Source organism: Homalodisca vitripennis, chromosome 4 (genome assembly GCF_021130785.1).
Source record: "Homalodisca vitripennis isolate AUS2020 chromosome 4, UT_GWSS_2.1, whole genome shotgun sequence".
Lineage (NCBI taxonomy): Eukaryota > Metazoa > Arthropoda > Insecta > Hemiptera > Cicadellidae > Homalodisca > Homalodisca vitripennis.
The window spans coordinates 37,026,668-37,042,468 of NC_060210.1; the positions used below are offsets into that span (position 1 = coordinate 37,026,668).

Consider the following 15,801-nt stretch of genomic DNA (forward strand, 5'->3'; position numbering starts at 1 on the left):
CAAAGTCACCTAGCCCATGATCTTCTAGAAGATGATAAGGACAGGAGAGTGAAATATGGTTCTCGTTTTCATTGAATTTAATGAGCTAGATCCTTATTGGTATATTCAAATTGTTTACCACCTTCTACCGCAATGGTGCTGTAAATAGGCATAATTGTAATTATTACAACACCAGTAATCCACACATCTTGAACAGACTCTACTCTAATTAAAAGAAATTGCCGTTTCGGCAGCTTTCAGTTGTAATAAGATGGTATCTTACGACATTCCAGACAGTACAATGACTGGCTATAGGTATGAGCAGGTTTTGAATGAACAAGTCTTGTCTCATTTTGTGGTTCCAGAAATGGATGAAGCAATCTTCAACCAAGATGGTTCTCTTCTTCATTTCGCAAATCCTGTCAAGCAATTACTAAATGACAACCCTCACGTTCGTTGGATTGTTCGAAGCATCGAAATTATAGATTGGCCACCCCAATCCCCAGAGTTAACGGCGTGTGATTTTTTTCTGTGAAGTTTCTTAAGCGAACAAGTTTATACTCGTAGCTTCAATATTGACTAGAAATAAAAACAATCCCTGGGTACCGCAAAATTTATTTTTAAGAGCTTACGATTAATTTGTTAAGCGCTGTTATAAGTGTGTCTTTGTGGACAGATTACAGTTTGAATAATTTTGGACTTTAGTTGTAAGTTTTTAATAGGCTATGTTCTAGTTTTCTCACTGAAATACTTTATTTCTCTAGAATGTGACAATAAACAATTTTATGAAACAAAAGCTCTTTTTTTACTGTTTTTAAATTGTAGTTTTTAAAAATGCCACCATTTCATTTCATCAATTGCTAGAGAGCTAAACTTTTCACAGAATATTTTATAAACCTATGTAATTAATTGTGATGAGTTTTAAAATTTCCGGTGCATAAATGGGCAAGTGATATAAAATTAAACATTTCAACCTCTTAAACCCGGGGACGCCCGGTATTTATGACCTCCAGGTAGTCTTGTCACTGTTAGAAAGTAATAGACGGCACTTCATGTAGTGAGATAACGTGAAGTGAGTGCCTTTGTTATTGGTCTCTCATTACCAATTGTAATGAGGTAGTTGAAGTACGTGTTGTTTTTTCCACTAGCATCACAGTCGCCTTCAGCTCCGCTTCCCGTCATGAGCTTCTTTGTTTGTGTCTTGCTGGCCTTGCTCACCAGTTGGAGAGTCTTTGGGTTCGAGGATTTCGCACACACTGTGGTTTATGATGAGAGTAAGTAGTACTAAATAATTATAACTAGATGCATTATCTAAACTGATGTTTGTAAAACGCAACGTAACAGTATTAAAACACATTTAAAACAAACCTGCTGATATGTATACATTATTTATTTTCCAAAATTTATGTATATACATTATAGTATTAAAATATTATTTAAAGAATAACACACCTAGTACTGCAATTCCATAAAAATTTTCTGATCTGTACTGTTTAATTTTGAATATTAAGATTGGTATGCAAATTATCCCATGGTAAATACTGATGACACTATTGCTATTTATATTTTCAAAAACACCATGTAAACAAACAATAAAGCTCGTATATTGAAGATGTTTCTTAAGTAATAGTGAAAAAATAATGAAGCTAAAACACAACAGAATACGAAATAAATCGAATAACAAAGATAAATTTACACATTTACTACTAAAATGGCAAAATGCTCTTTACTGACACCACGTACGTATAGTGTCTGGTAACCATTACCAACCAAGACGGAATAAGTGTCTGGTTAACGAATGAGAACGAACGAGGCTCTCTTTACTCTCTTTATATCTTTACGTTATTATGTTTTTATTCAATTCGAAATGAAGTCCTTAATTTAATTAATGTATATATGTATTTAATTTAAAGCGCAATACGATCATATTAGGATTAAAACACTTTTATAAATATAAATAGTACATTTCTAGCGTACGTATTATTTATGTTATCAATATACATCCAACACATGTATAAGCTTTAATACATATTTAGAATGTTATCAACATTTTATTTAATTTTTTAAATATTCAAAAATTGTAAATTGTAAACAATATTTTAATTTGTTTGGATCCGCATTGAATATATATTTGAAAATATTAAAAAATACAGTTGAACGCCAAAAAATTTGATTGGGTATATAATCAAACACAATTTCCATTTTAGGTTATTTGTTTTTATAAAACGCTAAAACCGTTTGTATAAGAAATAAATAAATCCGTATTCTTTATAATAAAGTATAAGTGAAGCAAAAAAAAAAAAACAAAAAAAAAACAAAAACAAAAACAAAAATCAAGTAAACATGATTTATTTGTGAAGTGTAATAATTATTCTAGCTGTGTTCTCCAGACAGTTGACTTTGAATCTAAATATAAACAACAATGTGCTTTCAATATATTCCTCTCGGTTGTAGTCAATAGCTGCGTATTTTTACTGATTTAACACTTAGAACTGCAAAACTGAGAAAATTTCACTTTAATTCTCTTTTCAAATCATAGTAAGAGTTTTATTCAATTACAATTAACGCGATATTAAAATTTTTTTTAAATTTTATATTTTTCGAAAGAATCGAGTTTATGTACATTCTTACATTAAAGTACCATTAAAAAATGTATTGTCGTGACTGTTATCTATAATATATTAAGTAAAAGACGAGTTTTGTTTCTTTATCTGCGGGTTGGGACAGGTTTTTCTTGAATCTAGATTAAAACCCGCCCTGTTTACCCTATATAATATGCTGCACTCAAAGTCATTAATTTAAACGAGAAATTTACTTCTACTTGAATAGTTTATTTTTTTATTGTTTTCTGACGGCTGTGTACATGGATGGCTTATGAGCAACTGCTAAGGAAATTACGTAACAATTGTACACATCCGACTGTCTGTTGTCCAACCGGTCATCATCGAACGTACGTGATACAACTACAGACTTAATGATTTTTATAGTTTTTGTCCCTATTTGTTTTGTTGTAGTTTTAAGGTCGTATTTTTACATGTTTTAACGTTGAATAACTTATATGGAGCACTTTCATATTTTTAACCACCTGATTAATGTTTGTTCAAAAATTTGTAGCGTAAACTACAACATTTGTAAAATTTTTTAAAGTTGTAGTACCTACAATTTTAATAAAAGTGTAACACTGCAGTTTATGCGGCCAACATCCTAATATGATTTTATTTAGCTTAATACATTGACAAAAGTTTAAAAACTAAAATAGTAAATACAAAGAAATGTTTATAGAAAACAAACTGTTTTACGTAACCGGTAGTTTCTGCACTATTTTTCCTTTCCTCTTCAGAGATTCCACTATATTTTTTAAAGTTTAACATAAAAAAATTAAAGTAGTCATATATGTATTATAATTAATGTATTATATCCTTAATTAGCTCAGTTTTATTCCGTAAATGTTCTATAGGGAAAACGTTTCTCAAGCCATACTAGTAAAAATATGTACTCAGCATTGCCATGTATCATTTTATATTTAGTATTAACTTCATACATGGGTTTAACAATTAGATGGATAATACCTAAAATAAAATTTTTCCGTTACGATTGCTTTGAAAATTAATATTAGTACTTACTAATTACTAATTAAGTATTCTATGTTAATTTATAAATTTATTGCATTAACCCTACAACTGGCAGTCGCCTGATTATCAGTCGATATTAATGTTTCTGTAGTGGCAGTCGCCTGAAAATCAGTCGATTTGACACGTGCCCGTTTGACATCTGTTATAATCAATACACGAACTAAACTGCAATGATCCATATACCACTGGAATCAGAAATAGTTGCTGATTTGATCGATGTATTTTGTTTTGTTTTGTATGCCATGATTTAAGTATGACATATTGAAAACGAGAGTTGTTTGTAAACAGTCGGCCATTGTTGTTGTATTGTTAACCGGTCGCGTTATTCTTGTCCATCTAAAACGTAAGTTTATTACATGAAATAAGTGTTTTTATGTAATAAGTGTGTTTATTTATGCGTATAAATTCTCGTATATTGTGTTTTATCAGTTTATTTTGTCATGTTATGAAGAAATATATGTGAAAAAATATATTAGTGAGATTTTATGTTCTAGGCTATGTGCAGTGTTGTGATAGTTTTTAGTTAGCTTTAGGATCATTTTCATATGCGATGATCATGATATAAAGCTTCTTTATTTATTTTTATAGGCTTACTTTTAATGTATTTTATGAATTTTTCGAGTAATAATTAAGGTTTTGATGAATTTTTTGTAACACAGTCGTATCCATAGCAACGAATTTAGCCGTATTGTACTATCTTCAGATTAGAGTATTTCCTTATTGTTTTAATTAAAAAAAGTGTAGTAAACTATACATTTTCTAAAACTATAAAAAATTTTCAACATTTTGGGTATTTTGGAAATATTTTTTTTCACACAATTTGTCTTTTATAGGTGCACCCCCACCACTTTTACATACCTTTTTTATTTTTTGAAAACAAACTTAGTAAAAAAAAGTGATAAATTTCTTATATTTTTGGGTTTTTATTTCCATGAATAAAAAGTAAATTTTCTTGTGAAAACAGTGATATATAATACATACAGGTTTATAATCAAATTATATTAAAAAAAAAAATAAAAACCAATACTACTGCAAAACACCTCAAAATGGCCTGCCACTTGAGGAAATTTCAACTGCCAGCTCGAGGGTTAACATCGTTGAAAGTAGTGTAGTTTAAAACTCTCACGGTGTGATTCTCTAAATAAGAGAGTGTGAGTTATTTGTTGACCATAATGTGTGTTTGATTCAGACAGAACTTAACTTAAATTTTCTAAACAACAATATTGATTTATACCTTAAAGTTAAATACATTATTTAAAATTTATACCTTCTTACATTGAAAATAAATTATATACAATACCTCTATATCTGAACTTATTGATCTAGAATTTCATAAACGTTTTCAGTGCAAACAATAAGAAAACTTTAATTTATTATAATTCCCGAACAACAGGATTTTGTTGTAGAATCTGCTTGTGCAAAGCTAATGTACAAGTCGGTTTTTGTATTGTATGTTTCCTCAGACTAGTATTCCAATTTAGTACAATATTCAAGCAGCCTTTATCAAAATGAATATAGCTTTCATTAAATTAAATTTGAGCGTATTTTTTCATTATACTATCAAAAGTGAACTGGCCTCCTACTAATGAGTTATCAGTTATTACGCATGCATTATAAATACACGTACTAGTAATTATAATTTTTTATGTATTTCTATTATTCGAAAATAAAAATATGTAATGAACATAGAAGTAACATGTAGTTTTTTTTTATATATAAAGGTGTAAGTAAAACATGCATTCACTATCAAATATATTCACAAAATATTTAAAACTGACTTTTTGTTTTAGATGGATGTTTGGTAAATGGAAAGTTGCACAAAGTGGGAGAACAATGGTCAAATGTCGGCCAATGTTATTTGTACACTTGCAATGGACGACGAGGAATCAGTGCAGTTGCGTGAGTTGATACGATAATTGAATGTAATTGAATACATATTAAAGAAATGATACATTTTTGAGACTCTGCTAAGTACAATACTTGTCAGCGGGAACCTATATAACTAAATGTTTTACTACAGTTAAGATATATAATTAGATTCAACCATCTTTTAAATCTTTAATGCAGTATTTTAAATGTTATTGTGGTGAACATTGGTATACATAATATGCATACAACAGTGAAATATTAATTTGGAATGATTTAAAAGTATTGTCTGTTATTACTATAAGTTAATATAATACATAATTTCCATAATACTATCAAATACTTAGAAAATTCAAGTAATTAAATTTTTTAGATAACCTGAAAAGTTTAAAAGAAAAGTGAATAAATTGGGTGAATAGGTGACGAATAGTCAAAAGACTCAGTCAACTAAGTAACTCATTAGTTTTATCAGTTATTACCAATTCCTATCCATTTTTGTAATAATCACTAAAGATGTTGGGTTATAGGAACAGGTAGACAAACTTTACGTATAGTACAAACAAATTTTCAAAAACGACTAATTTCCGTGCATTGGGCAACAATCAACAGTCATGTCGTGCACTCAGGGATGGATCGAGGTGAATTGATACGATATAAATTTGGTTATTACACTTGTTACAACTATTCTAAATTATTTATTTTCTAGAAATTATGTATATAAAATGAAGTAATTCTTACTTAATAACTTTTCATCCCATACAAGTATTTGATCATATGCTGGCGAACTGTGTGTCTTTGTTATATGTTGTTTAAAGTTTGAATTAAAAGTATTTAACTGTTACAGTAGAAATTTGGATATTTAATTTTCCAGGTAAATAAATTTATCTTGATAACTAAAGTATTTACCCTAACAACATATATCAATACTAAATATCATATAAATTGCGTTATTATATTTTAAGCTATACTCTTAGTTTCATATATATATATAACTAAGAGTGTAGCTTAATAATATAATAACACAATTTATATGATATATAATTTTATAAACCGTTTAAGATATAAAACTAAAATGTGTACACTAGTTACTTATAATTTATTTCTATTCATTTATCCTAAATGTTTTAAATATTGCAATATGTTTCTAAAATCATTAATTAATTTTTTTTTTACCGAATCATTTCTCAGGTGGTTTTCTATCACCAATAATGATAAAGTACACAAATATATATATATACTAGCTGTTTCCCGCGGCTTCGCACGCTTTTCGTAAGTTTTGCCCGCGTATGAGCATTTCTGGTTGAAGTAAATTATATTTCCAACCCCGATGTAGAATTTACCTTGATGTCACGATCAAGAAAATATGTCAAAAATGTATTGTACATGCATAATGTATTTTATTACAAAGTGGTCTACCACTCAACCTTTAAGTTCAACCAAAAATTTAGTTTAGACAATTATACATCATAACTTAGCGCCTTCAAATAGTGTTTCACTGTTTAATATACATATCTATCTCGTAATTGCAGGTTATAATGTGCAGGCGCTTTGAAAACTTTTCTTCATTTTATTCGTTTATATTCACGACATAAGCGAATAATTCAGATAATAACTATCCTATCTTCTAAGTTAGACTAAATTACGGATACATGTGAAATTTGATTGAAATTGGTTCAGTCGTTTTGGAGTTTATAGGCAACATACATCGTGACTCAAGATTTTTATATATATATAAGATATATATATATATATATATATATATATATATATATATATATATCCGGAAACGCTTTGATATTGAGAATTAAAATCCAAAGAGAATAATAAACAATAGGCTAATAAAAACCAACACAAAGTTAAAAATATTAATACCTTAATAATTCAGCGCATACGAAAAATCAAACGGCAAATAAAATATCTGTTTATTAAATGAACGTTCTTTGTAAAATCAAAATATTTCAAGAGGTTTTTTTCAGTCAAGTAATCAGTTGCAAAATATTTACAGTATAAAACTTTGTAAGTTGAGAAATATTATTTAAAAATACAGCGTCAATTGAAATGCTTTTAGTTTATTGAAAACCGAGAGTTTGTATTACTGCTGTAAAAATATCAGAATACAAGTCAATATTGTACAGCTGTCAAACAATTCAGCTGTTGCAATAACTCGTCGATTATCCTTGGTTTGTGCAGTTTATGTGTATTATTGTATTATTTGTACTTTACTCGTGTTGTTAATGACAAAATGCCATTTAAATTTTAATATCAAGAGCACGCATTAATGGTTTTTGTTTATGGATTTGCCAATGGAAATATTCCTGTAGCTAAACGGGAATATAAAAAACCATTTCCGAATAGAAGAGAACAACTGCACGTAACATTTGCATCGGTTTTCAATGACTTACGAACAAATGGATCTTTTCAAACCGTAAATTGTTTATTGTTCAATAGAACGTCCTGTAATACTGCCTATACGGGAACAAGATAATATTATTGACATGATACAACGCAGTCCTCAAATTAGCACTCGCCAAATTTTAAATAGATTAAAAATATTTCGTATTACAGTCTGGAGAACATGAAAAGAAAACAACTTTTATCCATATCATTTACAGAGTTCAAATTCTTCATCAAGGTAATAGTGCATTAAGATTACACTTTTGTCGATTGATATCGAAAGAAAATTGAAATAATGAATTTTTTTCACGTACTAATCGATGTTTACAAGATACGGAATTATACATTAGAAAGAGATTTGTCGCCAGCAATCAACTGAAAATCCAAAATCAGTTCTAGAGTCTAACTTTCAAATTCGATTTTCAAGAAATGTATGGGGTGCTATAATTGGGGACCAGTTAATGTGCCCATCTGTTTTTAAAAATCGCCTTACTGGTCTTGTATAACAAGTCATTTTAGAGAATCAACTGACATTTCTACTTGAAGATATACCACTTGAAAGAAGACATCAAATGATATATGAACATGATGGCACACCGGCAAATTATTTACAAAATGTAAGAGGGCACTTAACAGTTTACCAGGCAGATGTATCGGTAGAGGTGGACCAATTAATTGGCCTTCTACGTCCCCTGATTTAAGTCTTTTGGATTATTACCTTCGAGGTAATTTTAAACAACTTGTATACATAGAATCAGTAATTCCTAAGAAGAATCATTGAACATAATTATTAAACGCTTGTGAATTACTTTAGTGTTGCTGTCGAAAAGCTACACGTAGTTTTCTTAAACGCACTAGATTGTACATAAACTATCAAGGAAACCATTTTGAACATCAGTCATGGAGTTTAGAAATTGGAATAAAAAATGATAAAAGATTAGGCAATTAAAATGTTTTGATTTTACGAGGAACGTGCATGTAATAAACAGATATTGCATTCTCTGTCTTATTTGACATAAGTTTTGATTTATTTAAGCGTTAATTTTTTTAACTGTTTGTTTGTTTATTATTAGACTATTTTAAATCATACTCATCAAAATTAAATTCTATAACATTTTTTGCGTGTTTATTATCATTTAATGAAGTTTATATACTTCAAATCTAAACAAAGCAAGTTCTCGAGACCAAACTTTGCATATGTTGTCTGATATTTTAGATCTATGTGGTTATACTGGTTTATGTGAGATACATTTTATTTAAATTGTCGATTCGTTTTATATGAAATTCTATAGGTAAATAGCTAACTTAACGGCATGAAAACATAAATTTTTCTTTATTTCCGTCCTTTCCCAGGACATCTTACGCTAGCCGTAGTTCCTCCGGACATATGTTTATATGAAAGTGTTCATAACCATAAATTTTATGGGAGGAAACCACCTGAGACATTTTTCGCGGTACTCGTGGGATACCCTGTTTATAAAAACTTAAAAGTAAAATAAAAATAAATAGATAATTATTTTATTTAAACAGAAAAAGATATAGACACTCATGGCTTAAACCCCAAAGCAAGAGTACTTTAGTTTAAACTGAACAATACAATCTGTTTACCGTTATGTGAAGTAAAAGAAATAAATCCATCCTCATGAATAATGTTTGTCTTTTGTCACAACTTAGAATCCATACCTAGTCGACTCGCGTAAGAAATATCGACAACTCTAACAAAAACTTACATATTACACGTTGATATTTTTCGAATCGTCAATTATAACTTTAGAAATTTGTAATCAAGATTTAGGTTGCATAAGAAAGTTGCAATTATGCTGGATTTTCATTTTTCTACCTTTCGGTAACTTTTTAAGTCCTGCACCGTGTGGGGCTTTTATAGATGATATACATTTTACAGATGGAAATATAATGAACGTAGAACTATGAAGGCTTCTCTAAAATAAAAGATCAGGTCGTGATACATTTCCATCATTGGCCATTTTTGTTAAGTCACCATGAGTTTACAGAAGGGGGTTGGGTTTAACAAGTAAGTATCCAATAAAATAACGAAATAGCCCGGAGTGAAAAGTAAAATAATGATTCAGACTCACCTAACTGCTCTTACGTCTATCTACAGATAAACCTGCCAAACAGATTTGAATAAATCATTCACACCGAAATACAATCTATTATGAAAAACCTGTATATATATATATATATATATATATATATATATATATATATATATATATATATATATATATATATATCTGAAAAAGATATCGCTCTAACGACACACATCTTGAAATACTAAAAGCAACAGCTAATAAAAATTAGGGCCTTTTCGCACGGTACTCCACTCAGTTGACATGGTGAAAATGAAGTGACGAGGTTTTCTACGAATGAGGAACAATAAGCAATAAATGAAAGGTAAACATCATTTAAAATCTGATTCGAGTTTGAACAATTAGAACATTTCAGACATTCATATAAAGTAAAAAGATAACTTTTAGGTTTATATTGATGTAATGTTTATTCTGAAACATCACACTTCCCGCGCAGAAGTTACATCTATGTTAGTCCGATTCCGTCAAGGTTCTTCATTGTCTGAAATATTCCAATTCTGTCATTGATCAATTCATGCAAGTATTGTGATTTTAGTTGATATTCCAATTCTGTACAAACACTACAATTTGTGATCAAATGTAGGAGAAACAATTTCCTGATGAATCCAAATATACCATTATTTAACAAATAGTTTGGTACTGATCTTATTTATAACATAGCTAGCATATGATTTATATATTAGGAATAACTGGTGATCATAAAATGTTTCAGTAGATGTACGTATGTGTGACTTCAAGAAAAATTCAATTTCAAATTCATCCCACTAATACGAATTACTTAGTCCAGTAGACAAACATGCTTCCTGCTTCTGGAAAACCCGGCAATTAATGAGATGGAACGTCCACCTGTATAGTGAATGTGGTTAATACGTTTGTTTTTTTTTCTGAGTGCCATGATACAATGCAATGTCGTATAGATGTTAATCAGCAGTTTAAAGAGAGTAGGTAGAGTAACTTTAACTTAAAAATATATAATTAATGTGTCGTAAAATTTCTCAATTTCATAAAAGATTTGAAAGATTGTATTAATATGTGAAGTGATCACTCTCGCATAAAATCTCAATATAAATCCTAGTACTAATTGAAAAAATTATTAAATTTTAAACCAGCCCTATTTACTTAAACTCTCTTATATATTATAGTAAATGACACTAGATATTTCGTATACTATGGTCGATAATATTGCATCAAAATAATACAAGAATGGCCGTTTGTTAGGTCGTTAAAGTCAGCTCAGTCAGCTTGTTAAACAATATAGATAAATACTTTCTCGTCTTTATCCAGCATTTTACATTCTTTTCCGCAATGATTAATGTATAATAATTGCTAAGTTACTACTAATCCTATGACTTCATTACTAACATATAAAACAAAAATATAATTTGACTTTTTTCAATAATGTTTTAACGGCTTTAAAAGCATATTACTTTTTTTTTTAAAAAAAAAGCTCTCAGCTTTTGAATACTGTCATAATCAATAATAATATTTTCTCACGTTTGAACTTAACTGTGGAATTCATTAGTCATCTATTAATTTAAACAAACTCTCCAATAATATAGTTTTTTATTTTTGTGAGGCCTTTCGTACAATGAGTACATCTTCGGACTCACACAACTGAATGAAAGTAATATTAACAATAGTAACATAAACAATTTTGTACTAAATAAAAACATATGTCATAAAAATACAAAGAGGTAATATTCTATGACAGCACAGTATGTTATATGTATATATAAAAATAAAGTTTATATTTAGTTAAATCAAATAAAGTAACGGTGAATTTTGAAAAGGCCCAGGTTCGTTGTTTACCAGATTATTTTGGTTCTTTTTTATAAAAATTGTCTCATATGCATCAAGGAACTTTTTATTTTGTACTTCTTTTAATAATTTTGCATTTGAAAAGAGTGTCCAACTTGCAGTGCATGTTTTGCCATGGCTGATCTTTCTTCCTGTTGGTATTTTAAACATGCCCTATGTTCCTTAGCTCTCTGTTTTAACTTTCTTTTTGTTTGGCCAATGTATTTTAAATCGCAATTGTCACAATTAATTTGATAAATTCCAGATTTTTCTTCTTCATTAATTTTATTCTTGGGATTTCCTAATATATTCTTTAATTTAATTTTATAATTTGTAGATACATTAATATTGGCATGTTTCTTAAAAAATTTTAGTAATATCTGTAGATAGATTGTTGTAGGAAACAGATATCCATTTTTCAGGTTCTTTACTTTTGATTTGATATAAGGTTGTTCTAGAATTTCTTTCAATAATTTTCTTTTTCTTTTTTATCATATTGTCAATCATGTTAGTTTTTGTAGCCATTAAATAAAGTAGTTTCCTTTATTTTCTTAACTTCTTTTTTATAATTTTCTGTTGATAATGGAGTATGTAAAAGCCGATGAATTAAATTGGATAAATGGATTAAATTGGATAAAATGGATTGAAATGGATAAAAATAAAAAACTATATTATTGGAGAGTTTGTTTAAATTAATATATCATTTTCAATAAGACAAGAGTTTCAAGAATGTAGTCATTAGTCATTTTATAATTGTTTTATTGAAAACGCATATCTACAGTGATTTAGAAAGATTTAAATAATTTCATTACGTCAACGAAAAATAGTAGTTTTACTAGTAGTAATGACACTGATCACGTGTACCTACAATTTAAGAAGAGTTTAAACTAGAATCCCCATTCGTATCAAATATATTTTCCTAAAGATTATAAGAATCTGTTTAATTGTATAGTATATAGTTTACTAGATAAGTAACATCTCTATTTAATAGTTTCACAACTGACGTTTTAGTATAAAGTAAATTATGGGAATCTAATTATTATCGGCTGTCATTTATTGTTTAAAACAATAATTTAACTGTTCTAGGATCATATTTAATAATTTTACCTGAAATTGCTACATAATAACAAATCCAATACCATACAATGGAATTGTTTAAAACAATTCAATTGAGCAATATTCATTTCTTTAAATAAACAATAAATGCATACATTATATAAACAAACAAATAGGTTACAAAATTAATACTAGTTTGTAAACTTTTTACAAGGCATACTCAGGGCATAAAATAAAAAACTCTGTAATGCTGTATAAATAAATGTTCTATAAAGTCTATTACTTACGATTAATGGTATGAAATGATAAATGGATATTATATATTTACAATTTTTATGTGTCAAAAAATAAAACACTACATTTCGAGGAATGAAATAAATCGTCTTCCTCACTTTTAAAAACCTAAAGAAGGGTTATAATACGTTATAAACAAATAAACTATTACGAGGAATAACAAACTTCTAAAATTACTTAACATATCTGGTTTTAAAATCCCCACATATATTGGGATGGAGCATAATACGCTACTATTGCGAGTTTTTATACTAAATTTATTGAGGCCTAATTTATCTACCGCCACATATTTAAGTCTTAACTTTTGTCTGACTTTATGTTCTAGGGTTTTATGGCACCCGTGGAGGAGGGTATATTTCTGTCCTCGAAACGTGTTCTACTTTGTATTAACACATAGCTGTTACAAATGTCTAAACCTATTATTCTTTGAAATTGTAACTCAAATTGGGTTCACTAATAACAATTATAGTATTCAATATTTTTAATCATTGATATTGGATAGAAATCAGGCACATTACCTATTTATCCAGAGTATACTGTATGCCTACAAATAGTATTAACAAATTAACAAAATTCCATACTAACGAATGTTGGAAAGTAGTAAATAAAATTTACCAATTTCTTCCTGAGGATTCGTGTTGACTATATTTAAAAAATCTTTTCAGTGGTATATAAGTTGTAAAAACTATATATGTGGTGCTCTAAAGGCATACATATACAGAATTTTAAAAATTCAGTGTCACTATATTTTGGATAAAATGTATATAGAAGAGCTAAATTATACATATAGGAGATACTACAAAGCTTTAAAGATGCAATATAATTAGCTTTTCGTTTCCGAGCTTCAATGCTATTAAGTGTGATAGATCACAGTGGTTCATCATATTAATGAAATAATACAAGTTAGCATGCCAGGTTAGTAAAGTATTTTTACATTCTTATTCCTTGGTTAAGATTTTGACTTCTTTGTAAGAAACATGTAAGGTTTCCATTGGAAATCATTTCAACTACTATAGGTAACAAAAACAAAATTATTTAGCCTTTTAGTGTGTACAATAGACAGGTCTGGCCAATTTATTTTTTAATTCTTTAGTTACCATTTAACATAAAACAGTGGTAACATGCACATCTAGTTTTACGAATACTTAAGTTTAATGAAGATTGGGTGATGAAAGTCATATAATCTTTTTTATTAAAACGCTTGTAGATTTAATATAAATCTACATAACAAATTATTTTGGTTCTATTAAATTAAATTAAATAAAAATTGTATTATTCACTTATAAATATCTCTACAAAGTTACCCTTGAAAAATAAATTGAAGTTTTCGTATGCATTTACATCCAATATCAAGCAACTTTCTTACACATATTAACTTTGAAATAAAACTCATAAAAGCAATGTAGTTAAAATTGTACATTAATTATTCTGTAGTTTAGTTACAATCATCATAACGTAGCAGAGAATCTCTAATGTTTAAGATTTTTCAAGATATGGAAGTAAAAATAAATAAAAGCATCGGAAATATTAATACAAACAAAACTATACTTCAATAATATATTTATTACTTATACAAGCCTCTCAGCCCCAACGAGATTATTGTAGTATAAAAGAGTCATGTATTACGAAATCTCTTATTATCATCTAAAGGCTTACGTGACAATACTTTTCAAAACTAAAATAATTTATGAGATTTATCTGAGCCCAAGGTTTTTGTTACCGAGAGGTTCACAGTTATAGAACTATAAATGCAATGAATAGGTTTTTGTGAGTGGTATTTCCAATTTCTACTCCTTAAACCTGGTCATATATATATATATATATATATATATATATATATACGTAAATCTTCTGTTTTTCTTGCCTTTCTATTATTTCTTATTTAAAAATTTTATTGTTTTCAATACCAAACAGTTGTTGATAATCAAAAAATTGCAACATAAATAAGAATAAAAAAAAACAAATAATTATATAAATTAAGGTGTGAAACTTATTACAACAGTTCACTTAAGTCTGTTCAATATTATGTTGCAGATGTCCTCTAATATTTGTGCCAGATAACTCCGGATGCACGCTGATGGAAGAGGACCTAACAAAACCTTACCCAGACTGTTGCCCTACCTACTCATGCATGCAAGAGAATAATGTATAGCCAGTAAAGTACTGAATGTACAAAGTTTTTTTTATTCTTAAATGCATAAATTTTAATTGATAAATAATAATAGTGACATTATTACGAAATTAATCCTACTTTACATAAAGTATTAATTGCTAAAGCTATTTCCAGCTGCTAGACCAGACTGGGTTCTACGATTTAAAGGAATTGTAGGGTGATGTGTTTGAAAGTTTGTAACACAATTATGACTGTTTATTGTGTTATATTTTAATATTACAAATTACATATAAACATGTTTTAATGTATATTGTGTTTCACAAAACCAAAAAACATCTTTTCGCGTTTAATTTACATTTGTTATAATATACTTAAAGTTTACGATTAAGTTCGTATTAAAATTAGATGAAAATAATAAATAATTTTTATTAGATGTTAGTAATTTATGGGTGGAAACAATAACGCAATGCTTAGCGTAAAAAGTAAGTTACATAGCGCTAGTAATTTTACATTCTAAAGAAGTTTAAAAATGTTTCACACTACTTCATGTTTTACGAGT

General features: G+C 28.3%; 1 protein-coding gene across 1 annotated transcript; it reads left to right on the forward strand.

The window, feature by feature from the left end:
- Window positions 1-1,104: 1,104 nt before the first annotated feature.
- LOC124359160 (U-scoloptoxin(16)-Er9a-like) lies at window positions 1,105-15,550 on the forward strand. The gene is made up of 3 exons (XM_046811663.1): window positions 1,105-1,253; window positions 5,402-5,510; window positions 15,164-15,550. Exons 1-3 carry the CDS (start codon window positions 1,160-1,162, stop codon window positions 15,279-15,281), a joined length of 321 nt encoding a protein of 106 aa, XP_046667619.1. The 5' UTR covers window positions 1,105-1,159; the 3' UTR covers window positions 15,282-15,550.
- The last annotated feature ends 251 nt before the right edge of the window (window positions 15,551-15,801 follow it).

Excerpts from the sequence above, each read along its gene's own strand:
- LOC124359160 (XM_046811663.1), top strand. The coding sequence starts at position 1,160 with ATGAGCTTCTTTGTTTGTGTCTTGCTGGCCTTGCTCACCAGTTGGAGA. Across the intron at positions 1,254-5,401 it reads CACTGTGGTTTATGATGAGA|ATGGATGTTTGGTAAATGGA; the intron begins GTAAGTAGTACT and ends TTTTTGTTTTAG. Across the intron at positions 5,511-15,163 it reads CGAGGAATCAGTGCAGTTGC|ATGTCCTCTAATATTTGTGC; the intron begins GTGAGTTGATAC and ends ATTATGTTGCAG.